General features: G+C 43.3%; 1 protein-coding gene across 1 annotated transcript in view; it reads right to left on the reverse strand.

Annotated features, from left to right (window-relative positions):
• Window positions 1-283: 283 nt before the first annotated feature.
• epha2b (eph receptor A2 b) overlaps window positions 284-26,229 on the reverse strand; it is a 29,641-nt gene continuing 3,695 nt past the window's right edge. The window contains 14 exon segments of the mRNA XM_036132202.1: window positions 284-3,297; window positions 5,666-5,821; window positions 6,365-6,558; window positions 6,677-6,826; window positions 7,624-7,833; window positions 7,948-8,088; window positions 8,091-8,287; window positions 9,181-9,306; window positions 9,411-9,466; window positions 10,897-10,990; window positions 11,080-11,251; window positions 11,459-11,589; window positions 11,805-12,164; window positions 14,140-14,295. Of these exon segments, the coding sequence (XP_035988095.1) occupies window positions 3,189-3,297; window positions 5,666-5,821; window positions 6,365-6,558; window positions 6,677-6,826; window positions 7,624-7,833; window positions 7,948-8,088; window positions 8,091-8,287; window positions 9,181-9,306; window positions 9,411-9,466; window positions 10,897-10,990; window positions 11,080-11,251; window positions 11,459-11,589; window positions 11,805-12,164; window positions 14,140-14,295 (2,252 nt within the window). The 3' untranslated portion in view covers window positions 284-3,188.

The following is a 26,229-nucleotide window of genomic DNA, read 5'->3' on the forward strand; positions in this document are numbered from 1 at the left end:
TATATGGGTTAAAGGAGGGTCGCCGGCTGCTGTCACTCTGGTGCCAGTGGAGATGTCTCCTGTATGGATTACTGTGTGTTTATGCATGTCTGGATTCTTTCATTTCCAGGACACAACGAAGCACTTGTATGTTTATTCAGGTTCCGTCTTCCGAATTAAAGTCACTCAGCCACTGTTTGCGCAAATCCAGGTGGAAGTACAATACAAACATCCTTATACAATGAAAATAATAAACAACCCTTAAGTCTGCCGCGTAGTGAAACATTTATCCAACAGTCTCTGATAAATTAAACTTAAGACTTTATTTATTTGCCAAAAATGCAATCTCAGGCAAGAACAGTTCAGAAATAAAAACAGAGTAAAATGGCTTTGTTTGATTTGTTTCTGCTTTAATTAAGGCTTAATGAGCAACCTCCAATTACAAACCCAGCTCAGTGTTTATCAGGATAAATAAATAACAGTTCAAAAATAAATAGACTATTAAATACAGTATAAAACAGCAGACAAAAAGAGGAGAATTTGCAAAGGAAGGAGGAGTTTGCTCGGAGATGAAGGAACCTTTGGGGAGTTGTGAGCTCAGAACAAAAACACACACACAAAAAAAAAAAGCAAAAAAAAAAAAGCAGTTTGGAAATGTGATTATTACTGGATATCATACAACATTTACAAAATGCAACTCCAACCAATACACCCAGATATTAACAAAAAATTAAATCCCTTTTTAAAAGATTGATTTCTGAGCTACAACAGATTCATACATTTAACAAAGTAAAAATTCAAGTAAAAGAAGGTGTACATCAGTAACACACAGGATTTGCAGTCGTGGATTAAGAGCACTGGGGTTTCAACTACAAACTACTTGCTACACAGAGGAGCCGCTTTATTTAAAGAGAAAGAGGCAGACTCATGTTTATCTTCTACTAAGCGGCACTTTAAAAAAAGCCCTTTAAATGTCTGGAACATGTCAAGCAGGTCATTCTTGAAGCATTTCATTTAAACGTGTCAATAACCCAACTCTAATTATCATTGAATGTTAAAAGGTATAGTGGACGATTTTTCCAGAAATGTAGGTAAGAAACGCCCAAGTCCCTTTTTTAAATAACCGCAAAACCATCCGACCTGCTCTTCCGCTCTTTAAGGCGATCACGTCATAGATCCAGATCCACTCTGGTCTTATTTCTTTCCTTCTGAGGCCTTCCTCTTCTTCTCAGAGTTTGCTTCATGCGACTCTCAGTATACGGTGAGAGCAGCGGAGCTACAATGAACGGCTGAAACCGAAGCTCACTGGATACGTAAACGCTAGCAGTGCGCAGGCACAGCGAGAAAAAAAACAGCATGAAGGAGCATGCACACCGTCGTTAGTCGAGATAACGCCAACAGATAAGATGATCCCCAACGCCTCGTCCACTATACCTTTAACAAACATGCTGACAAAAGGCAAGATAGTAAAACTGTCAACCAAACTATTGTAAAGATGTCTCAGCAGTGATGTTTTTTTTTTCTTTTTTGTTCTTTTGGATAGTTTAGCTTTTTTTTACTTGAATCATATTTATTTTTAACACATTTTGAACAACTCCAACTTCAACCTCATTTCACATACAAAAAAATCCTGACTTTCAGAGAGCCTTGCTATAAATCCCCTTGCACCTTTTTCACATTTTGTCACATTTGCAACATTATCGGAATTTTAAGGGATTAACCAACACAAAATAGGGAATAATTTCACAGTGGGGTGAAAAAAAGATAGTTTTCAACCTTTTCAACCCCCTTTACTCTGATATCGCTAAATAAAATCCAGCAAACGGCATCACAAAGACCACAGGAAACACCAATCAGGTCTGGAATCAGGTTATAGCCAAGTGTAAAGGAGGGTTTATAAAACAACATGGCTAGCAGCAGAGATCTACCTCTCAGATGGGGAAAATCTGTTGACATGATTGTTATCGGCCATGCACGTAAAAATCCTGCTTTAATAGTCAAAACTCCTTTTTCCCAGGCAGCTAGAAAACCGTTGCCTTCTCGGTTTACTCCAAACAACGTAAGGGTCACAGCAGACATGTGAAGGGAGGCATTCTAGGGTCTCTGACGACAAACTTAATATTCCTGGCCTAGATGCAACAGTTTGTGAGATGGTGAGCCCACACTGCAAATCGCCCAAAGCACACATTCCCTACAGTGAAACACGGCGGTGGCAGCATCGTTCTGTGGGAATGTTTTTCTTTAGCAGGGGCAGGCTGCTGTTTATAGATGTTCTCCTTCCAACATGATGGTTAAAAACAAAAATATTTTCATCACACTTCAAATGTAGAAATCACTGTGTTGGTCTAGGACATGACATCCCAACAAAAATTGACAAAATGTGAAAGAGTTCCAAGGAAATAGTTATTCAGCCTACTTTTGGTTGTAAATGCCCTTTTTTTGTGTTTACAATTATATGACCAAACTGAACATGAGTCTCACTTCAAGTGCTACATTATAAGTTATTTTTGTCGTTTTGTTTTTTGTAACAGTTAATGGCAAACAAGAAATAAAAAAATAAAAAAAAGTCATTTGTAGAAAAAGTACCTCACCATCCTGTTTTCTATGTATATAAACATCACCCATGGGATCATAGCTTAACTTCTGCACAGGACTAGCAGGAGGCCAGTCACTATAAAGGTCCAGTTTTAGTTTGGTTTAAAGCCGGACCAGCTCATTTCAGCCTGGCGGTGTTCTGTCCTGACCGAAGACACGGCAAAGTGCCAAATCAGCGAGCTTCGCCGACGTCGGCGCCGACCATGAACTGAACCAGGACTGGACTCCGCCGGTCGTTTGGTAAAGCGCTCCCTGCCTGTTCGTTTGTAACAAACCTCAGGGTGCCGTTTCAGAAAGCCGAAGCAAGAATGGAAAACGGACAAAAACGAATGAGAAAGATAAAATGTGTCGCGTAGGAAGACGTGTATTGTACAAAAATAGCCATTTTTAATTTCAAAAGTCCACTTGACATCTCTTGTGAGGCGTGTGCTCAATTCCCAGTGGAAACGATGAAGTAATTTGGAACATACAGTAAATCTGTCTGACTTGGTCCATAGGTTGGCACATTTTCTCTTGGTTCTGCTGATCCAACGCCGTCCCTGCAGATATGCTCCAGCTCAGCTTGGAGTTAAAAGGGCCGCCTGTGTCCAATTCTACGTCCCTTTCACACAGGATCACACAGCGAACACGCTCAGGGTGCTGGTCTGGTCCTTGAGGCCCAAGATGCTGTAAGCTATTCTCTTCAAATGGCCAGGCAATCTCACCCCGATGTTCTTAATATCCCTGTGAAGGAGAGACAGGACAGCGTTCAAGAGGAGCCGCGCACAGATTCTCGCTTTGGACTTTGTTCCAACAGTTTCCACATGCGTCCTTCCTGCCTCCTACGCCTTGGAGTAATCACTGACTCATTTAAAGTGATGAAATGCCAGCCTGGAGCTGAATACGTTCTGGCCGGGCTTTAAATCATCCCGGCTAGGTGGGGTGCATTCCTGGTTTGCCCTCTGCCAAGGTTTAACTCATCTTCCAAAATAAAAAAAAAGGGTTTTACTGGGAGTTTCACTTTGCATAAGCATATACAAAACCTGCAAAAGCCCTGCATAAACACCAGTCCCGAGTCAAAGCCTTAATTACAGCTTTAATTACTTAACAAGGATTCTCCCTGTTGACCATGAATCAGTTTGTCTGGCAGGCAGAGGGTGGATCGTAAATGGCTGGTGGTTTTCAGAGAGTGCTACCAGATGCCCTGGGATGGAAACAAAAATCACACCATGATGCATGACAAACACTTCAAAAGGGTTTGTCTCTGCTTTTTGGTGTGGCCATCTTCCCGAGCATCAGGAGTTCACTTACATGTATGCTAGGATTATAATAAAAAAAAAAATCGAATGGCACGAGATCTAACAGCAGTAAAAAATATATATATATTTCTTGTCATGTAAAGCCTGTCCTACAAAGCGTTATCCAGTTGCCTTCAGAGTTCATCTGGTAAAACGCTGGGGAAGATTCTCACCATTTTGCTTTTTACCCTTCTTTTTTATTTGTCTGGTAATTGAATGCTGTTATGAGCCCTGGATGTGAGGGTGGGCGTTTTAAGCTTGCTGGCTGGTAAACAGCGCTGCTGCAAACTTCTCCTTAACTACCGGCTGACCTAAAAGTAATTTATATGACATTTTCACCTAATTGGTATAATTCACCATAAATGTGCATTCTCAATAAAGTGCCATGTTTTTTTAGATGTATGTAATTGAACTCCCTAAATTTGTTTGGAGCTGCAAATAAACTTTCTTCTAGCTGTTGCTGTTTATTAAGTGTAGTCTGGTTTGATTTCTGACCTTACGGTCCTCATGAGGGTCTGGGGGTGACGGGTGTAATGGGACTGGGCCGTTTTTGAATCGCTAATTTAATCAATAAAGACAATATTTTTCTGTAGAAAAATGATAATTGACAGAACGACAGACGGATGATTTGATAGCACCGTGAGAACAGAGTGAGAACAGAGCTGCTAACTAACTGCTAACAACATGAAAGTTAGCATCTGATTTGTAGCTTTCTATTTGCGCTAAGCTAAAGGGAACTTTTTTCTTTTGTTTGTTTGTTATGTTTTTTTTTTTTAATGACTCCCTCTATTAGATTATAGTCAGTTAAAATTTTTAAATTCTTGGACTGAGCCAGATTCTTCAACTCATGAAATCTGTATTCTGTCTATGAAAACACAAAAAACGGGCAGCATTTTGAGCGCTTTTATTGACATTAGAGACCACCTTAGAAACGGACAAGCACAAAAAACTAAAACTATAAACTAGTCAAAGATGTGCTGGAAAATTATATACTGGTGATACATTCTTTAAAACAGAGTTTGTGATTTTTTTTTTTTTTTTTACTCTCATCCTGTCTTCTCCTCAGGGTTACACCCCTAAACACCTACAATGACAGAAAAAAGTGGCTTCTTTTCAGCCATGTGGCTAGAAAGCTCTCTGGCCTTCGTTATTCCTCAAAAGGAACCTTAAATTATGTGTTTCTCCGAGGCTTTTTTTTTTTTTCCCCAAACGGTTGCGCCTGTTTGGGTAAATTGCCTCCTACAGGACTCCCACACATCAGGGAAGGTGTAATTGCCTTAAACGGTACTGTGAACACTTCAGGGGGGCACACACGCACACCTCTTCAATCTTATAGGGCTTCAGATCAAGTCCATCTATTTCGGCTTCAAGCTGATCTTTTTCTACTTGGCCGCGCCGTCTGCCGCTCTCCTTTAATGTCGGAGAAGCCACAAGAGGCTTTTGACCTAAACAAGCAAAACTGGTGGTTTTTAGGGGCTCCGGCAAAAGTGCTGGCCTATGTGTGTCTGAGCTGAGGGCAGGATGAGAATGGAGAGAGCTCAGCTGAATAAGAGCAACACAAACCACAAGCCCACCGCAAATGTTCCCACCCCTCATTCACTACATTAGATTTTCCATTTGAAACTTTTCTCAAGCTGCAAACAAGGTTAAAAAAAAAAAGAGACACACGGCTACTCAGTAGGCTGTGAACTGTCTAATGAAAACAAATATATGTAGTGCCTGATTTTCTGTTGTTTTTTTTTAAAACCCAAGAACATGCATCTAAATTAAATTAGAATGCGGTTTAATGTGTTGTCACCAAGACTGGCACTCACTCGTTCTTCATCTGCAGGACCTGGTCCATGGTGACGACCCCAGCGCGGGTGAAGTTCTCACTGTACTGGCTCATCTTGATGGACTCGAGCCACTCGGACACCGACCTGAAGGGGGAGCCGTCCGACCCGCTGGTGCTGGGCAGGCGGATGGATACACTGGGGAAAAGAAGCGGGGCCAAATTGTAATAATGATCATTTACAGGCTTTCCCACATCAAGAGATGGATGACTGAGGTCTATAATTACTGTGCAGGAAACCAGTCGCTGATGAAAAAAAACTGTTGGGGGAGCGAGGGTGAGGGGTGATTGAACATATTCTTGTCCTTTCTCAATGTCTTCGCTGTTTATGCTCTCTCTCTCTCTCTCTCTCAAAAGGAGAAATATGCTTTCATTCACAGAATCAGAAACAAAAGAGACAACTGTACTGTGTCCCAACACTTTGATCCTGCAGCTTCGCTCAGCTGGAAATTCACTATTAAACCTCTTTTATTTGCAGTTCCTTTAATTCACTCTCTTCATCATTTATTGATACAGTCTGTATTCAGCATAAATTAAAGCTCAAACAAAAACTTCATTCATAGCTGTACCCCAAAGGTTTTTTGTGAGAGGCTTGTTTTAGAGGACTGGGTCTTCATATGGACAGATACCAGGTTTGAGGTGGCAAAGCTTTTATTGGCCGATAAAAAAAAAAAAATGTTACCGTGGATCAAAGTCTGCGATGGTCTTTAGGGAGTCTGGACTGCGCAGGAGCTTGTCCAGCAGACTGACGATGTCTCCGAAACGCGGCCTCTTGGAGCGATCCTGAAGCCAGCATTGCAGCATCAGCTGGTAGACGGCCGACGGACAGTCCATGGGTGCTGGCAGCCTGAAAGCCTCGTTGATGGCTTTCATCACCTGCAGGCAGGTTATCAGGTAAATTGGTAAATATTTCCTAAGTGGTAAACTTTAAAAAAAAAAAAAAAAACATCTAAAATTGTCTTCTGACTAAAGAGTTTGAGAAATTAAGATTTACCTCATGGTTACTCATGTCCCAGTAAGGTCTTTCCCCAAACGCCATGACCTCCCACATAACAATGCCGAAACTCCACACATCACTAGCCGAGGTGAACTTCCTGTAGGCTATTGCCTCCGGTGCCGTCCAGCGGATGGGGATCTTACCTCCCTATTCGAGAAAAAAACGTTGAGTCAGAAAAGTCAATAATAAAAATAATAAACCATATCAAAGCTTGCAAAAAAACAATACTTGAGCGCCATGCAAAACTGTATTGAACCTTTCATTTTGTCACGTCATGACCACAAATTAGTGGTAAGAGGGTCATGATCCAATCCAGTTGGATACCGATGTCATTCTTTGATTGGATGTTGCGCTGAGGCAACCTATTCATCCAGATGACATGGTCCTATAATCACGTTGGGTTATTTTGGACTAATTTTACACAGGAAGTTTAAGATTACAGCCAAATTATTTCACACATAAAATATACACACCAAATTTAACGACTTGTACATTGTCAGATGTTCGTACCGTCAAATCAGTAGATTTAGATGTCAGGATGGCAACAAAGAAATCATGGATTGGACAAATTCTGTGGCTTGTGTTAGTCTATTTGTCATTGCAACGTACAGTCCAATGAAATTTTTCTTCTTCCTTTAACCCATTCCTTCAGATGGGCGGCTACTGAGCGGCACCTGGGGAGCATTCTGGGGCTTAGGGTCTTTCTCAGGGACCCAGTAGGTATATGCGGCCCCTCCAAGACGCAAGTGCCTCGCTTTAACCACTACGCCACCACTCCCCCCAACTTATTAAATTAAGTCCACCTATCTAATCGCAGTATAAAGCCAGTTGTTCTATGAGGCCTCAGCGGTTTGTTCGAAAACAGTCAACAAATGACGACCACAGAATACAGCAACCTGACGGAAAAGGCGTAAAGCTGTCAGAAAGGTCACCCATCTACTCACACTGGTGGTGTAAGTCCCTTCAGGTTCATCCTCGAGCACTCGGGAGAGGCCAAAGTCCGACACTTTACACTCCAGGGCCGTGTTGACCAGGATGTTGCGGGCGGCCAGGTCACGGTGAACGTAACTCATTTCAGAAAGGTACTTCATGCCCGCGGCGATGCCCCGCAGCATTCCCACCAGCTGGTGAGACGAGTACTCGCCATCGTGGTCCTAATGTGAGACAAGAGGCACAGATTTGTTTTAGTTTGCAATCATGAATACTTAATGAGAAGGCAAAAAAAAAAAAAAAAAAAAAAAATCTAGTTTAAAAAGCACTGCTCTTACTCTCAGGTATCTATCCAGAGCTCCGTTCTCCATGAATTCGGTCACAATCATTGCAGGTTTAACTGCACAAAAACAGAACAAACCGTGAGCCCAAATCAACCCGCAACAGATAAGCAGGAAAAAGGTGGGAACAGAAGCTTTAAGGCGCCCTCACATTTGGTGACGACTCCCTCCAGACGGATGATGTTCTGGTGGGAGAACTGTCCCATGATGGAGGCCTCGCTCAGAAAATCCTGCCTCTGCTTCTCCATGTAGCCGGGCTTCAGCGTCTTTATGGCGACCGCCACCTCCTTCTTCCCGGGCCCCTTCAGGATGCCTCTGTAAACTTCCCCAAACTCACCTGAAGGTAAACATTTGAACAGGTGATTCAGACAACGCATCTTAAAGGAATCGGCGTGTATATATTAATATGATGGGTCCCTCTTAAGTTTCTAGCCGCGGGGCTTGGCAGCGCAACAAAAAGAAAACGAGGAAGTCTCTGTGGCTGTTTTGCTCAAGGCGCTCCTACAGAGGTGTGTTCTGGCACAGCGTTGAGAGAGAGAGAGAGACAGAAAGCAAGAACAAAGAAGAAGAAACATTGTGTAAATAGTTGGCGGCCTGTTGTGTGGGAGCCTGGGAATCAGCTGCCACACGAGAAGGAAAGGGGACATTTGGTCGTGGGAGAGGGGGGGTTCAAATGGACTATTGGTTCAAAGGCTAAAGGTGGTCGCACTTGAATAAACGTATCCTCACCGGGAGCCTTGCGCAAACCCCAGGAAGGCGCTGTGATGTTCTTCCAAAAAAAGGTGTGCCTGCAGTAATTTCTGGTGTGCAATGTTCATGTCAGTAAAAACATAAAGATGTCACCACCAAGAGTTACCAAACAGCAAAAAAATGTTTCAGCTTGTCTGGTGAGAAAAGAAGTCAGAGAGATGTTAATCTCTCCAAAGTAAAAAAAAAAAAAAAGCCCTTCGACCTGTTAAGCTAGAGAAAGAGCGTAATATAAACACTGAATATTGTGTGTGTGTGTGTGTGTGTGTGTTCTAACATTCCTTACAGTGTAAGGACCATTATCCCAACATGCACTACGTTGTGAGGACCACTGCTCCTTGTCGGGACCTAAAGTGCTTGTTTTTGGGTCAGGGTGGGTTTAGGACTAAGGTGTAAATTAGGTTTATGTGTGTTACTAAATATGAAGCTCGTGTTTTAGAGTAAAGCCCCACAGCAGATTGACTCAGCAGGGTCGTCACTCACCGGCTCCGATGACTTTCTGTTTGGTTATGTGGCTCGGGTGGATTTCTGTTGCGAACTTCAGGACAGCGACGTTGGGGTCCTCGTATGTATGTGGATCCACATAGGTCTTGAGTGGTTTTAATTGCTCTGCAAGTCAAAGAAAAGATGGTTCTCAGTTAGCGAATCAGTAAAGCCAATACAATTAAGTGGGAGAAAGAAAGTTCTGAGATTGTTTTGATTTATTTTCTTACCAGGGCTTGAAAAGTAGGTGTCCTCTGGTCCTTGCCTGGTATGCGCATTTCTTTTTCTGAATAAAAAGAGAACACACCTTAGTCATCACTGTAGTTGACTATTTTTGGATCACTTGCACATACAATGCCTAACAGAAGTTTTCACAACCCCTGAAGTTGCAGCAGCAAGATTATACTTTTCTCAGAAAAGAAACTTTTTGTCCAGAATACTACGTTTATCAGAATATGCACAGTGCACATCACCCTGAACGTACCATCCCTAATGCTATTTTTTCTGCAGGGACAGGGAAACTGCATAGTGCAATGCTGGGTGGAAACCAGCATCACAAGAAAGACAGACTTGAGGATGTTGCAGAGATTCACCTTGCAGCAGGTTAATGATCCTAACACACAACCAGAACTACAATGAATTGGTTTAGATCAGGGCATATTCATGGATTGGCCCAGTTAAGGTACTGCAGGGCTGTACAAATGAGAATCTGTGGTTTGAAAACTGGTGTTCACAGAAGCTCTCTGTCCAATCTGACTGAGTTTTGAGTCATTTTGTGAAGAGCCAAAACTGTCCGTCTATAGATGTGTAAACCTGGTAGAGATATATCTCAACAAATCTAGAGAGGGTTAAGGTTTAAATAAAAAATAAAAAAAAAACATACCATCATTACCACTTTATAGGTCTATCACTTGAATAAAATCGGTGAGTGGTACAAAAGACAAGGTTTATTCGCTCACTTTTGTATAAAACCTATTTTCTTTTTAAGTTTTGCGCCACCAGAGGTCTTTTGCTCATCAGTGAGAGATGAGGATCAGGCTAGTAAATGAAACAAGAACTCTCCCCAGGACGGCTGCGTCCAGGGCTACAGCCTTTATATGCGGCACTGCAGCTCTACCATTGAGCCAGGCAGCACTCACCTGCAGCAATCTTTTTAGGAAGCATTCTACATTTTCAGGGTTTCTCCAATCTCTGGTGCAATGCATCCTTTCAGACTTACTTTCACAACACCTGTCGACAGGCTGTGTTTGCTGCGCCGATTCAAAGGCTGAAAGCGGGCGGGCGGGAAGAAGGAGGTGGTTACAATCCGCTACAGTACGGGCCCGGGTCACCCTCACAAAGCGCCCCACGGCCCCGTAAGAAAAGAAGCAAGCGCCTCTTATCAACAACAATGTGCCACTCATGTCTAATTTCCTTTCAAAGGCTCCAACCCTCACTAGATTGCAACCGCCGCGCAATGACAAGACACATTCAGCAGAAATTCCTCCCCCGGTGAGTGCTGGCACACAGATCCAGATAAAGAGAAAAGGGACAGTTGACTAAAGGAAGAGCGAAAGAAAGAGAGGGAGGAGAGAGTGAATGCAAAGGCCATTCGGGGGCCCCACAAAAGAAAGCCGAAGAATGAGACAGGAAGGCAGCAAAGGATGTCGTCTTGTCACAGATTATCGGGACAGAACGAGGAGGAGGGAGGGCGGCGGAGTGGCTCCGCTTACTCACCGTCTGTGCAGCAAGAAGATGACGACCAGTATGAACACCAGGATTGCTCCGGCCACAGCCGCAGCAAGGATGACGGCAGTCTTGTTAAGGTGTCCTGCAAGGAAAAACAAACCATACTTTAGAGTGAGACGATTCCTAAAACAAAGCCTGGGAGTCTTTCCTTCAGCGGTTTTTCCTCTGTACCTTCAGACAGCGTCTCAAATTGTTCCTCCAAGCTGGAGACGCCACGACTGCCGTCAGTGCCCAAAGCCTGGACCTTGACCAAGTAAGCCGTGCCTGGGGACAGATCGCTGATCTGCACGGAGCTTTTCTCCAGTTTCAGCACGACAACCGTAGTTACGTCGAGTTTATTGTCCTAGGAGGAAAAGAAAAGGTCACACTGCAGCAGGTATTAACAGCCTCTGTTTGAATGTAGTCATCTGATCAGGACTTCAGAGACATTAAGATGCTACGTTTAATAAGCTAGAGGGAAAAAAATGCATTTCTAAACAGCTTTATTCAGGCAGTATGGACTAAATGTACACATGGAGAACATTCAGGGATGAATAAATGTTTTGCACACCTTTTTGCGGTAGGCGAGTTCATAGCGGATAGTTTGGGACTGAACCCGTGGACGGGGGGAAATGTCCCAGGACAGAGACAAGCTGGTGGAATCCCGATCAACCAGACGCATGGAGGTGATTTTGGGTGGATCTGATGAAAATACATGAAATATTTTTTTCAATGATTTTAAAAAGTAAAAAAAAAAAAAAAAAAAATGGAAACTACGGTTGCAGTCTTAGTTTAAATTCACTTGCTCGCTGAGGCCTTATACAGTTTTCTGGAGCTGTCGCTTCCTCACAGATAGCATCAGCCGTTACCGCAGCACAGATAGCATCACAGCTCTGCTTCAAATCACCAGCACTCACCGGTGTAGTGAAGAGACGTAACCAGCGTGGCCGAGGCCGGCGGTCTGACGGAGCGGGCCGTGGCCTCACTAGCGAACACGGACACCCCGCTGTGCACCTCCACGGTGAAGGTGTAGTTGAAGTAGGGATCCAGCTCGCTCACCGACACCTTGGTGTCGGTCAGGCCCGTGTTGGCGGGGTTATAGCGAATTCTTTCTCCACAGGGTTGGCAGAGGGAGCCCTCGCAACGCTGGCACTCAACGCTGTAGGTGATGTCGTTTCGGCCTCCGGTGTTTTCGGGGGGCTGCCAGAAAAGAACGAGTTCACTCGGAGAGAGCTGGCTGTGTCTGGCCACTAGATCCCGAGGGGCAGATGGGAGGCCTGGTGGGGGCAGATCAGATAAAGGAAGACATGGAAGGTGTAAGCTGAGAGAAACTTTCTCAAATGTTATACATGTGACTGTTGCTTCGCATGAACTCCAAAATATCAGGTTTCTGCTCCCAAGATCAGCAGAATACTCATAAAAAAGGGGCTGGATCAATTATATTGTGAACAAATTCAACTACACAAAAGTGCGTCAAAGAAAAACTCTTGTTTAGTAGAGCTGCACCAGTCTCTTGTAGCTTCCTCTGGCACTGTGTTCTCTGATTTTAGTAAAGCTTTACCTCCCAACACTGACTGTAGCTGATTTCTCTTCAAGATAATATCAGAGTAAATAATTAAACAGCATTCAAAGTACAGGTTTTTAAAGAGCAAAAACAACATAAGTTGTTGAGACAAAATCAGACAGGACATTTTAGGTTATTTTTAGCTTCTAATAGTAGTGTTTGACACTTTTACTGAAAAATAGTGCGTGTGTGTGTGTATTACACAGAATGTAGAGATTTGCCTTAAAGGGTTCGCTTTGATTTTATTTAAGTTGACATTTTTAGCAGTAATAGTAGAAAGCAGAAAGCTGTCATATCCTAGTAAGGTTATTGCAAAAGTAAGGTATTACAGACAAAATATTCACAGAACCTCGCTTTAAAAATATGAACTAACAGTTTTACTGCAAAAACCTAAAATAAAAACCTTCCCTGTAAATGTCGATATCTACTCTGCAGGAACAGACATTTTTTATTTTACTCAAGGCCGCAAGAAGAAAGTTCTTGTTGGCAAAGATATTGCACACTTCACAAAAACTAAATTGCCGACTAGAGAGCGACCAATACAGTTTTTTTTTTTTTTTTAAAGACGTTGCCGATACAGATTATTTTGAAATCACTAACTGATCCCCGATATATGTTGCAGATTTTTTGGGGCCGATTCTTGAAGCCGATACTGCTCTTTCTGCTCCCATTTAAAAATGACACAATGATAAATGTTACACAAGTCTCAAAAAAAAAAAAAAAAAAAAAAAAAAAACACATTTATTAACAGGACAAACAAAACATTAACAACTGATAGCAAACAGCATAGAGCATTTAAAAATATAAAAATAAAAACAAACTTAAGACTTAAATGTAGCAGCATGAGGCTGTTGGAGTACAAATAACCTCCCTGAGAACATTTGTACACAGCAATACAACGACAAATAAAGGAAATGTGAATAATCTTAACATGAGCGTGCTAATGGGTCGGCAAATGCATGCATGTATCAGAAAAAAACAAACAAAAAACATAAATATTGGGCAAAATATTGACTCATCGATGTGTCAGCCGACCTCCCAGAAATTCTTTATAGGCCTATCACACTGCAGCACCCCAGCTTTCACCAATAAGCTTGGACACTAGGCAAGAAAAAAAGCTCTGCAAGAGCAATCAAAGACATTTCTTTGTTCTTCTGGAGCACGGATTGAGCTTAAGGCTACTTTACCCCTTTCTGCTTCTTAAATCCATACACCCTGAGATATTCGGTCTTTCCTGTTATCTGCTGAAGTGAGCTCTGATTTATTTTGATCCTTCGCCAGATTGGCAAAAAGTCCCAAAGGAAGGAACTAAGTGTGGCATAATGCTGCTTTTCATACCCAAAATAGGCAGGTATAAACTACCTAAAACTGCAACAGCAATGGCAAATGGGCAACATGACTAGCAGTAGCTGGAGTCTAGCTTTCTCTGACTTCATTTTGAAATACCACAATACGTTATTGGATTTCTGCCAGTATTTATAGATTTTTATCTATTTAGTTGTTGCTGGATTCTTTCCTTATTTATATTTTTAGTGTCATACATGTTGTATGTTTGTATTGTCGTTATGTGACTGGAGGACAACAATGGAAATAAGGTCTTCAGATTATTGTCAACAGAGGTTTTCTCTACTTTTTGGTACCACTATTTTTTTTATAGAATTTAATGTTCATTTCTGCATAATTCTCACCTGAGCAGGGTCCAGTGATGGGGTCTGTAGTAGCCCGGTAGAAGCCATCCACGCACGGACAAAAGCTAGCCCCGGACTTCTGGCCCTGGCTGTTGGCAGGACACGGCTCACACTTGTCATTGGATCCCTCGGCTCTGAAGAAGCCTGGCTGACATTCTGCAAAGACAAAAAGACATTCACAGCAAATGATCAGCCAAAGAAGACAATGGGGACTTCTGGCAGCCCCCCTAAATGACACAGAGCAAAGGCAGCTTCTCCAGATCGTTCAATGCTCTTTGAAATGCTCTGAACTTTTCACCTCTGAGAGCAACGCGCAGAGGTCGAGGGGACGCCTTATTGTGTCGTGGCTAAAGACCACATGTAGACAGGTGACAGAGAGATGGGAGGAAACACCCAGGGCAGGAGTCTGCACAGTGTTCAGTTCACTCATTAAAACTCGGTCCATACCAAATAAAATGCTGCTCGTTTGAGCCAAGCCCTGAAACAAGATCGCACAGTTCCAACTAAACTGCTCTTGACTTTTTTCACACACTCTCCCCTCTGCTCATGCTGCTTTCTTACCGTCTTTGTCACAAGAAACACAACCAGTACGCCGACATTCCACAACCGTAAGTCAGTTTTCATTGCTAAAGAAAAAAAGAGCAATCAGCAAAGCACCCGAGCAGGACTACTTGGCACCCAACGGTCTATTATATTTCCTTTACCCTCAAAGACTCCCATGGATTCTTTGAAACGGCATCGCCTAGATAAGATGACATCTAATTTCACACTTGGATTTCTAAATAAAGAAATGCAGGTAGGATGCCCAGCTGTGCATAGAATTTTGAAATATGAACTTAATACAGCGTGAAATTTGGTTCGAGAGCGAACCATCAAGGAGAGCGAAATTGAGACGGCTGCCCTTTAACTCTGCAACAGCATTCCAGCGGCTGCTGCTCACGCCATAGATGTTCATACACACACACACACACACACGCCAGTGTATGCATTGCACACATGCACCCACAGCCGCATGTATGGACAAAATACACAGACACGTATGCAAAGCACACGAATGGACACATTGTGGCATCAGGAGAGGGATTATGTCCACTGCCTGTCACCTGTTCATGTCCCTCTGCTCATTTAGTTCAGCTAGTACACACACACACACACACACACACACACACACACACACACACACACACACACACACACACTTCCTTTACTCCTTATTGGTTTCCTTGAAGACTTTAAACAGCTTGTGATGGATGTTAGAGGATGTTGACAGTTTAAACGAGTGCTAGACAGTGCCGTCTAGGCCACAGAGCAGCGAATATGAATTAACACGCATCAGAGAAAACAGACATCGGAAATAGAGATAACAGGGAGAGGAAAGATAGATCAGATATAGCAGAAACCGATAGTGTTAGCCAAATGAAATGAGGCATTCAAAGTGAGAGATTTAAGTTACAGCACTGACACCGACTGGGGAAAGCATTAGGACAGCGAGTCAAAGGCAAACACCGTTTGCAAGGTCCAATTCCAGAAGAGGCTAATTGGAGAAAAAAAAGCAGAGCCAAGGACAGAGACAACATCAGACTCTCCCTGAGTTGCCGTCTAGCTTGCCCTTCAGCGCGGCTTGCTTTGGAAAGCCACCAGTGACCGCATGGGAGACGCAAGCACGTGGCTGCAGCTCCATTTGAGTCATATCACGGGGATTTAGTTGATTGACCATGAGCCTCCCTTCAACTTTGCCCGGCTTTTTATAAACTTGCGGTTCACCGAGCTGACGCAGAGCATATGTGAGGAGGTGTGTGTGTGTTATCTAAAAGAGCCTGACAACAATTGTGGCAAGAAAAATCACTCAAGAAAGGTATGTAAGTTTGGCCAATAGCATTGGGTTCAGCCCTCTCTCTCTCTCGACAGCGTCTCTGTTCTGTTTTGGGCAGCTGTTCCACTTATAAATACGACTACTCATTAACGCAGACAGGACAGAAGACTGGCAAGGCAGGAGGGAGGCGAGACGGAGGAACAGAAGGGTTAAGAAAGGAAAAGAGGGATACTGTAGCCTGCTGAGGACTGAAGAAAGAAAGGAGACATGCCGGGGGAAACTCATGGTCTGAGTAGGGGGAACAGCTGTTGCCCCAATCCCCAATTCAATCCCCTACCTCTTCGTCCTTGTAATCCCCAAATTCCTTTCTCCCCTGCTTTCTCTTCTCCCAGCTAACCCATTACCATTGCTATTCACTACTGACCAGCAGGCAACAAGAATGCCTTACCATTCAGAAGCTAAAAGGAAAAAACATACACATAGGCGTTTGCGGATGGCGATAGCTAAAAATGCCACATGCCATCTGAATAGAGAAGGACGAGCCTCTTTTTGGTGTTACAGTTCGAGCTGCAATGCATCGTGGTCGGGCCTGTGGAGATGATTGGCCTTTCGCTGTGTGTCGCCTCTATAATCAAGATGCATTCCAGCGCACACCACCCAACAGGAGGCCTGGAGCTGCGTAGCTTCCACTGCAGCCAGCCGTTTGGTCGTGAAGGTGAGCGGGTTTGCGTACCTCAAATATTCCAAACTCGAGTCACAGCAACAACACCGCTGAGGTATTTAGGTATTTAACGAGAGGATTCCTCAACAAAAAAAGAAAAGTCTAGTGAAAGCAAGCTTCCTTGTTCCATGGAGAAGGTGGATGGGGTGCGGGGGGCTTTGGATTGTTGCTGGACACAACAGGAAACAGGAAGCGTGCGGCTGACGCTGCCTTCCTTCCTAAAGAAGCCAATCAAAGCACGAAGGCACGAGGTAGCACAAGCTATAGCATGACCAGAACCAAGGCTAAAAGCCATGACACAGAATAATAACCAAAAAAGGAAGCTGAAATCTGTTGATCCAATATGAACAAATCCTATAAAGTGGTTCCTGACATGATGGATGTCACAAACAAGAGTGTCTGGGCTTCTTTGGAGTTGAGACGTTTGACAAAGTAAGAATAGCCATTTTTCCCCCTCCTTACTTGCCACAAACAAGGAAGTTTCTGTCAAATAAGGGGCTCATGCGCCTTGAGTGGCCCTGTGTTTGTTTATAGAGAACGAGCGCAGGAGCCTGTTACATTCAAGGAGCCGGAGTGGCTCGAGAGTCTCTGAGGGCTCACCAGCGTGTCGGCAGAACTTAGGATGGATTAGCTGGTGACAGTGATGAATGCCCGGTCGTAGAGGTGGATGAATGGGTAACATGGTGGACTGACAACAGAAATCAGCCCCAGGACATTACGAACAAGTAGAATGGGGTAGGGGGGGGGTAGGTTGACGATCGATTCCGGCGCTGAGCTTTTTAAAAAGGCAGAAAGGTCGTGTCTGCCTCGGGGCGAGTTAAACTGTGCATGGCTTTACGCAGAGTCAGTGGCCAAGTAAAACAAACACTTGCTCGCACTGACGAGGAGGAGAGGGAGAAAGGTTAAATTCAGAGGAATGGCCGGCGAGCGAAAGAGAGCTTGGAAAAATAAAGCCAAGTGAGAAATAAACACAGTGTCGGATCCGTATCGGGGCAGCTCTCCGGTCATTTCTGGGGGCAAGAGAGCCTGGCTTTGTCCTAGCCCTCGTTTATTTCACTTCCCCTCTTTTCATCTCTGAAGTGCACAAACGCTGCCTGAAACGGCAATATGTCATGTCAGTCTGTTTATATGCAGGGTGACAACAAGTAATTAGCAATCCGGGGGTACCTGGACGGCGGGAACAGAGGGGGTCTCTGATGGGGGAGGAGGACTGGGTAACATGAGCCAGAGGCCAGGGAGGTAGAGGAGGGGAAAGGGGGAGCAAGGAGCCATAAAGGTGTAGGAGTTGATGGAAGTGTAGGCATGTGGCTCAGAAGGGGGAGGGGGGTTGGGGACATTAGTGAAAAAGATTAGCTGACCAATGGAGCAGCTGTGGAGGCATTACATCTGTTTTACTATTGCACCCCGACTTTCATCTGGGGTTGTTAACAAACACAATAAATTCCCTGATTCCCTTTCACCTCCTACTCCTTGAACAATGTTCCCTTGCACTCAGTGATGGGAGGAGGGAAGCAGGGAGTGCAATCTGGAAACAAGGAGATTCAAATCTGGAAGGATTTGAGGAAGCCAACAAACCCTGGTCGACATCAAGCTTCCAGAGGCCAGAGCAGTGCTCGTCATTTCCAGACAAGCAGGTGGAAAAAGCGACACCATCTCGCCACACCTCTCCAAGCCAACAGGCCGAAAGCTGATGGCCATCAACTTCCTGGCCAGGGGAAGTGACCAGAACAGGACCAAATGCACCAATAAACAAAAACGACTTATCAGGCAAAACAACCAAATGGAAAGCAGCTGAGTGAGGCCGCGCAGCGTTGACCGACAATGAAAAAGCCTGAGCCAATGGGTCGGGGAGTCACTGAGGGATTAGGTGACCTCCGGTTTCCGCCGAGGGCTCGTCCTGTTAGCAGCGAACGGCCGGGGGGGTGCTGAGCTGCGCTGGGGGGGCACGACTGACTGATTGCTGGGAAGGAAAGTGCTGACCTCACACACCAGCAGTACAATACAAAGCGCCTCACATTGCTCTGCTCCCCCCCCCACCACAACACTCACACATACATACATAAACACAGCCTTCAGGCTCAGGAATGTCATCAAGAGGAAATGTGTCCCGACTTCCATGGCACAACCAACACACACCCAGACACGCATCAAGGCTAAAAATGCTTAACAAACGCAAGGTAAGGAGACTACAACCTGAACTAAACAGTAGTTCTATCTGAATTTGTATAACAAAAATAAAACAATATCAAATTGTGGCTTCAATAACTAATTTAATTGATAACTTTAACAATGCATCTTTAAAACACTGCAGAGAGCTGCAGTGTGGGAAGGTTACCATTATGAAGGTATTCCAAGGTCTAAAAACGTTAACTGTTTCAATACGGCTAACATATATGTCGCCCATTTACTGCAGGATTTTTATGAAATCAAATGACAAGACTAGAGCAGAATAGGGCAGAATCACATGATGCATTTATTTAGATCAGGTGTGTTGGTGCAGGAAAATACCTAAAACACGCAGGACGGTTGGTCCCGAGGACCCTACCTGTTGCTGCTTACTGCCAGCCAGCTGGCCAAAGCAAGACACTTTTTCACCACTTATAAGAAATACACATTCTGCCATTTGAAAACACGTACAAACTATTGAACCTACAGGAGCGCTACCCATCACTGTTATTAAGCTAATGCTGGTGTGAATGTTATCAAGTCATGAGTAAAATGTTTGTTATATGGCCAACAGCAGACTGGCTACCGGCAGCCTGACTAATATCAGCTTGTTAGTCTTGCCTACTCTACAAAGAACAGAGCAAATATAAGGGATCATATTCTGTGCAATAACCATCCATCAAATTTACTGCATGTTTTTTTCCTTTCTTTCAATATTTTTGCTGATGTCCGTCTATGTATCACAATCAAAATAACAATAAATTGATGTAAAATATACAATTATTACATACTATATTTAGGCAGAAGGACCAGGAATTTAATTTTCAAATGTCAAACCAGATGATTTAACACTTTGTCAGTATCTTGAAACAGTGGTATCTTTATTTAAGGTATCATGCAGTAACAATTTTAACCCAGCCCTTGTATATTAGAGCATGTTTTGACATGCTGGACTTGTCAAACCCTCTCCATGAACTGCCGCCATAAGCATTACAAGCAGACATGCCGGGCGGCAACACGGCTCTCTGGAACGGCCTGTTAAAATGCTGAGCTGTTGTTAAAGTTATACACTTTAGACTTTTGCACCTACTTTATGGTTTACGTGTGTTTTAATTGATTCGGGTTTTATCCGTTTCATGACATCGTCTACACTAATCTGTTGAAAATGACTGCTTACTTCACAATTTGAGTTGAAATCAAATGTTTGAGCAAATGATCAGTTTCTCAACATTATTCACCCAATTTCCAACAACTGCCACCTAATTTGTTCACCTTTGAGCATCTACTAAAAACGAAACCAGATCTGTTTGGATGATATGGTCACCATGGTGTGTGCACTTTCCCAAGCCACAAACTACATCATTTTCAGTGATTCACACTAGATAATCACAGGCTCTCTTTTGTGTAAAATACTCTGACTGTTTCTAATAACTGCCATCGTACTCTCTGGTAAAAATGTGGCCCAACGAGACGGTGCATGACTCCACTTGAAAGAACCCCCTCCTCCCCTCCCCCCCATTAATCTAACCAACTCCCACAAGATCAGCCTGCTAGGCAGACGTTACCCCTGGCACAACATCAGAGAAGGGCAGTAATTCAGAGAAATCACAGTGATTTTCAAGACGGAAATGTAAAACAAAAAAGCCTTCTTTCCATCAAAAACGTGTTGCAGAGTTGTGCGATAAGGCAGTGACTCAGCTTTTCTGCGACCGGCTACGGAGGCTTGCGAACCGAGGGAGGTTTGGCGGAGCGGAAAATTTGGAGAGTGGGAGGGATTATCCCGCTGGAGTGAGATGATTCCATTATGTGAAATCCACCTTAAGCCCGCTAAATCGAATCTCTGCGATCTCTCCAGGAGTGCTGCCGCGTCACAACATCAGATAAGCTTGAAATTGCACAAGACGACGCCGCTTTATTTATCATGAACTCCCAGGCTCGGGTACAAGCTGAATTTAAACCTCTATTCTTGCCATAGATGACTTCTGGTTTATGCTCCAAGCAGACAATTAGCAGGCCAAATCCAAGCATCAATTGTTAAGTTCAGCAGCAAAAAAAACACAAACAGATGGCTAAGGTTTCAGATGTACCTCCAGATACATGTTTACGCCTTGACCGCCATGCGAATGGGAAAGCCTGTTGTTCCCTGATTGGTGGCATTGTTCTGATTTAGCCCCTATTTATTTTTAAGAGCCACTCAGGGAGACATGCGCGCATTTATCAGGGAGGAATACCGCTAGCGCACACAGTCTAAATAGTCCCATCAGGGCTATGTGAAACGGGATGTTTAAAGTCTTACGGTGTCATATTCATTAAACCGAGCGCCAGCCAAGAACAACAGCCTCCGTGTGATTTCATGGGCGACGTGAACACGAAACAAGACGGGGAAAAAAAGTTTTGTTTGCGTCTTAGCTTGTTGTAGTTGGGACTGCTTGCGCAACAGTGTGCAAGTCTGGGGTAAACTGCATATGGCGCTGCAAAATAATCACGGGGCTAATGTGTTGAGATAAGAAACTACCAAATAAATACAAGATGAGAGGCGGAAAATTGAGGATAAAATAGTCAAGGTCCTCTGAGACGGGGGAGGATGTGGGGTGAGGGGCAGAGGACGGCAAGAGAGATTACAAAAAGGCAAAAAAAAAGCCAGCAGAACCAGTACTTACTCCACTGAAAAAGACCAAACACACCCAAGTCAATTACTACCCATACAAATCACTCACCACAGCGTGCAGCTACGCTACAGCTTAGTCACCAACTGTTCCTTACATCAGCGGGAAGACCGTTTTGGACACGGGGACATGGAAGGAAGGAGTGGGAAAGGAGAAAATTGTTTACTGGAAGCTCCTTGGCGAGTCGGGAACCTTACTGGAACTCAGAGGACGGTTGTTCCACCGACACGCCATTCTCTCCGGAGCGCCGAAACGGGCGCTCCACGCTCCCACACCGTGTCTCCGTTTACACACAGAGCCTTGTGCAACCATCGTGTCGGATTAGGCCCTGTTTGCAGAGGCCTTAGAGTAGCTGGCGAGGTGTGGGCCGAGACAGTTAAACAAAAAAGACGGCCGAGGATCAGCTGGTGCGGATCCAGACGAGGGGTGACACGCAGTCATTGCGTTCTGCCAGGCTGGATGGAGGGTATGGCAGGGCATGGAGTGAGTCACAAGTGGAAATGATGTGAAGTTAAACATAATTTAGCTAACTGTTTACTTTGCGCCGTGGAAAAAAAAAACGGCTTTTATTTGTACAACTGATGTTAAATTTACATTAGGGACTAAAATATGTTATAACAAGATGAGGGAAGAATATTTAAAACGTGTCCAAACAGTGGAAATTAACCGCCCCAAATTCATACCACGAGACCACTCTTCACGTGACAAACCTGAGCGCATTTCATCCGGCTACTGGATGACCAACCATGTCATTGTTAAAGTAGAGTTAAAAAGATCTATAGTACTGATTTTTATTTTAAATTTATTTCAAAAATCTTAAAAGTGCGGCTTGCACTTCCATTCAGCCTCAAGTCTTTTGCAGCCTTTAACACGCTTTGTTACAGGAATTCCTCAGATTTAGCACCATCTATCCTCTCATCTACTCCTATATCTCAGCTAAAAAAAGAACAATAAAAAAAAAAAACATCCAAACTGCCACCACCAAGATTCACCATAGAAATGATGTGCTCTGAGCAATTTGCAGTGTTTTTTTACAAGTAGGCAAAAACGTAAAATTATAGTCTGACCAGATCACCTTATTATATTAATTATACCTAATTACCAACTATGAGACACCTGAAGACAGTTGAGCGTATTAGATTATATTTACGGATAACAGACAATATGGGGCTGGATGCATTCGTGTGATCATTTTTAGGGCCAAACACATAATAAAAAAAAAATATTCCATTTCCAAATTATGCTCTAGTTGTGTTGGAACTTTTGCAAGAGATTGTAATTACGGTCGTTTAAGCTTCTCCATCAATAATGTGAGGATTGGGAACTGTTTATAAAAATCTGCCAAACACCATCTGTAATATTGTCACAGAGAACAAAGGCCCAGTTTGTGTGCCACTTGTTAAGATTTACGACCTGCTAGATTGTTACACACCTTCGCAGCGCAGCAACTGTTTTATCCTCTGTGACTTAATAACTTTTGATAAGTTTATGCGAACATTAGGGAGCGCAGACAGACGGTTTCATACAGCCATTTTTTTTCTTTTCCTTAAACAAAAACGTTTAAGGGAAAAAGAAAGAGAATATTATCCCAGAAATAGGCAGACAAGTGATCCTTTTGCCAAAGCTGCCACCGCAGCGAGAGCCAATGAGGAGCCGGAGACAGAAACCAGATGAAGTCACAGATCTTTACTTTTACAGGTCCCACGGGGAAGACGAGTTATAAAACTGAGTGAAAACATGGCCGAACATGGAAACTTTCAACCTAAATATGGGGAAAAAAACACCACAGTTGAAGATTTTGTGGTTGTTTTCCCCCAGAGCAGCAATCCATTCAGGAAAGAAGTGGGGAGAATGATTAACTATGTGTCTGTAGGATATTCCTCTTTAAGCCCTCGGAACCATTCATCCTGGCTCCTCGCTGCAGCCCTGTGATTCATTCCCATCTAAATCTACACATGTCCTCATGCATCTCGGACCTGTCATTGGGCTTCTTCCTGGTAGCTTTTTTTTTTTTTCTTTTAGGGGGGGGTTCTCTTTGCTAAGTCGTTCTAATGTGAGGGCTTGACCCGGACCTGTTCTTCCTCACCCCCTCCCATCACCACCACCACCACCACCAGACCTGGGAATTCCTCAGGTCTGCAGTAATGTTGGGAGGCTCCTTTTCAGCAAACTGATCAGGAATGTACCAGTAAAGTGGGCTAGAGGAGGTGTCGGAGGTGGGCTGCATCGCGCTCGCAGGGAAACACAGCGCTTCATTGTTCTCCTACCTTTGCATTCCACTCCTCACCTCTCTCTGCTTAAGAAAAAAAAAGAAAAAGTCACACGCCTCCTCTAAAAAACAAGCCCTGGCCTTTTTCTGCCCCATTCCTTCCTGCTCCCCACCCCACGCTAAAAACGATGTACTGACAGAAAACCTCGGGTTTCTATCCACCTATTGGCCACAGGGTGGCAAATCTAAGTGGGAAAGCGGTAGGATTTTATACCAGCTGCCAAACATGTGTGATTTTCAGATTGTGATTAAGCATATTTCGGTTTTTGCAGTTGCGCAAGTGTGCGGGACAAACCAAAATAGCTGAAGGAGGAACATCACATCGGGCTGATGCCAGGTTTTAGTGTTTTTTTGTCACAGAGCGGATCTGAACAGGCCTCCACACGTCGCTCTCCTGCAGACCCACACCCCAACAGGGGAGAGGTTTCGGGGGGGGTTGCCCCTGCTTTCTGTGATGCATGTTATGAACAAAGTCAGCGAGGCTCTGCAGTTTCACCCTGCCCCCCCCTCCCTCCCTCCCATCCGCCTTGAAGATGCTAATCCATCACTGTACAGTAGCCCCCTCTGCTTCTTTGATCTGCCATGATCCCCCTCACTACAATAAAGGCCTTCTTTACCGTGAGTTAAAACACAACTATGACAAGAGAGCAAAGTTTAAGGCATGAGTTATGGCCGGTCTGCCGAGCCGGCTCATACCGAGATATGAAAGCAGCCGATATCAAGAGAACAGGAAACCACCTAATGCAATAAGCTCTTAATTATGAACCAGGAGAGGTGTAGTCAAAGTGGAAATGTTAGAGTAAGACACTCATTTACCAGCACCCAGGATATATAATACATAAGATGATCATGACTCTAAGGGGAAATAAAAGCTGAGTTTACATGAAATATTGAGATTTGGGTTTTGTTTCAGAATAGAAAATAAGAAACCTGAAAGCAAACAAAATAAATAAAAAATATATACACTTTTTAGTGCCCAACTATTCTAAACCAGCGTAATAAACCTTAAGAACTCCACCAAAACAGAAGGATATTTCAGAAAACATTGCATAAAGAATCACACTGGAAAAAAGATTTTTTTTTTTTTAAATCAATAAAATAAAATGTCTTAAAACACAGAAAAGCTCAAATTGATTTAGACCCCTTGAAGATTAATGAGGGACCTTAAGATTAGGGTGATGGCAAGGAGGCCTTCCAACCCCAAAGATAAAATCTTGAAATGCCAATGGAAATACACCGAAACCTGGTCAGCAGTTATAAAAAAAGTTTGATTGTCAGAAATGATTTTCCAGTGAGTTTTGAGAGGATAATCACTTTTGGCATGCCATTTTGGAAATTTAAATATTTTTTTCCTTTCAAAATGAATTTGCATTGTCTTAGTATTTTTAAGATCATGCCTCTCTGATTTAAAAAAAAAAAAATCTAAAACAAACTTTGCATGCAAACCTGCCAACTGTTTGAATAGTTTTGGCTCTTAACTGTATTTCAGAAAAGTAAAAACAGAGCAAAACCATTTTCTAATAACGTTACGTTGACAATAATAATATGTAATTGACTTTTTCTGTCTTCTGACATCATGTCCTTTTCCAAATCTCCTAAATCCCTCGTTGTGCGGGAAAAAAAGCCCAACAATTAAAATTTGCTTCTACAAAGTACTGAAAGAGAAGTGCTAATTGGAGCCAAAGCCGAAAGTTAAATGTGCTTTTCCTGCTTGTATCAGTTTCGGGTCAGGGATTATGCCAGGACATGTAGGAGAAGGGTTCGGCATTCTTCCCACTGCAGGGGGAGTTTGTGTTAGCCGAGGGCAGAATTCCACTGAGCTATGATAAATATTTGTCATACAGGTATGTTTTATAACCCCAGGTAATTAAAGCGAAGATAAAACGGGCTTTAAAAAAAAAACCTTGTAAAATGGCAATGCATTGAGTTTGCCTGGACAAGATAACGTACAGTACAGAGCAACATGAGTCATTCTGTCTTTAAACGCCTCCTCCAAGGCTTTCATTGAATCTTTTAGGACATCTTGAGCTATAGTTCTTGAGGCTTTAATGTATTTCAAACCATCACTTTGAAAGTTGGCTGATTTTTCTTGATTTATTTCCTGTCCAGAACCTGACCATAGGGCTGGGCAATATGGACCAAAAATAATATGTCAATGTTTTAAAGCTGAATGCCGATATACGATATTTATCTTGATATGTTTTTTTTTTTTTTTTATAAAGTATTTATAAAAAGGCATCTCTGAATCAAACTTTATCCCATATATCTCACAGGCACGTTTTTGTTAATGTTTTTTTATAACAGCTGTAGAGAAATATGAGTAACAGCTGAAAAATAACCTACTAGAATATATAAAAGTATAATGCAACATAAACCATCTCGATATTAACGATATAGTCTCATTTTATATCTCTTTTTAAAAAAAATCTTGATGTATTGCCCAGCCCTACCCAAC

The sequence above is a fragment of the Fundulus heteroclitus genome, chromosome 1 (assembly GCF_011125445.2).
Source record: "Fundulus heteroclitus isolate FHET01 chromosome 1, MU-UCD_Fhet_4.1, whole genome shotgun sequence".
Lineage (NCBI taxonomy): Eukaryota > Metazoa > Chordata > Actinopteri > Cyprinodontiformes > Fundulidae > Fundulus > Fundulus heteroclitus.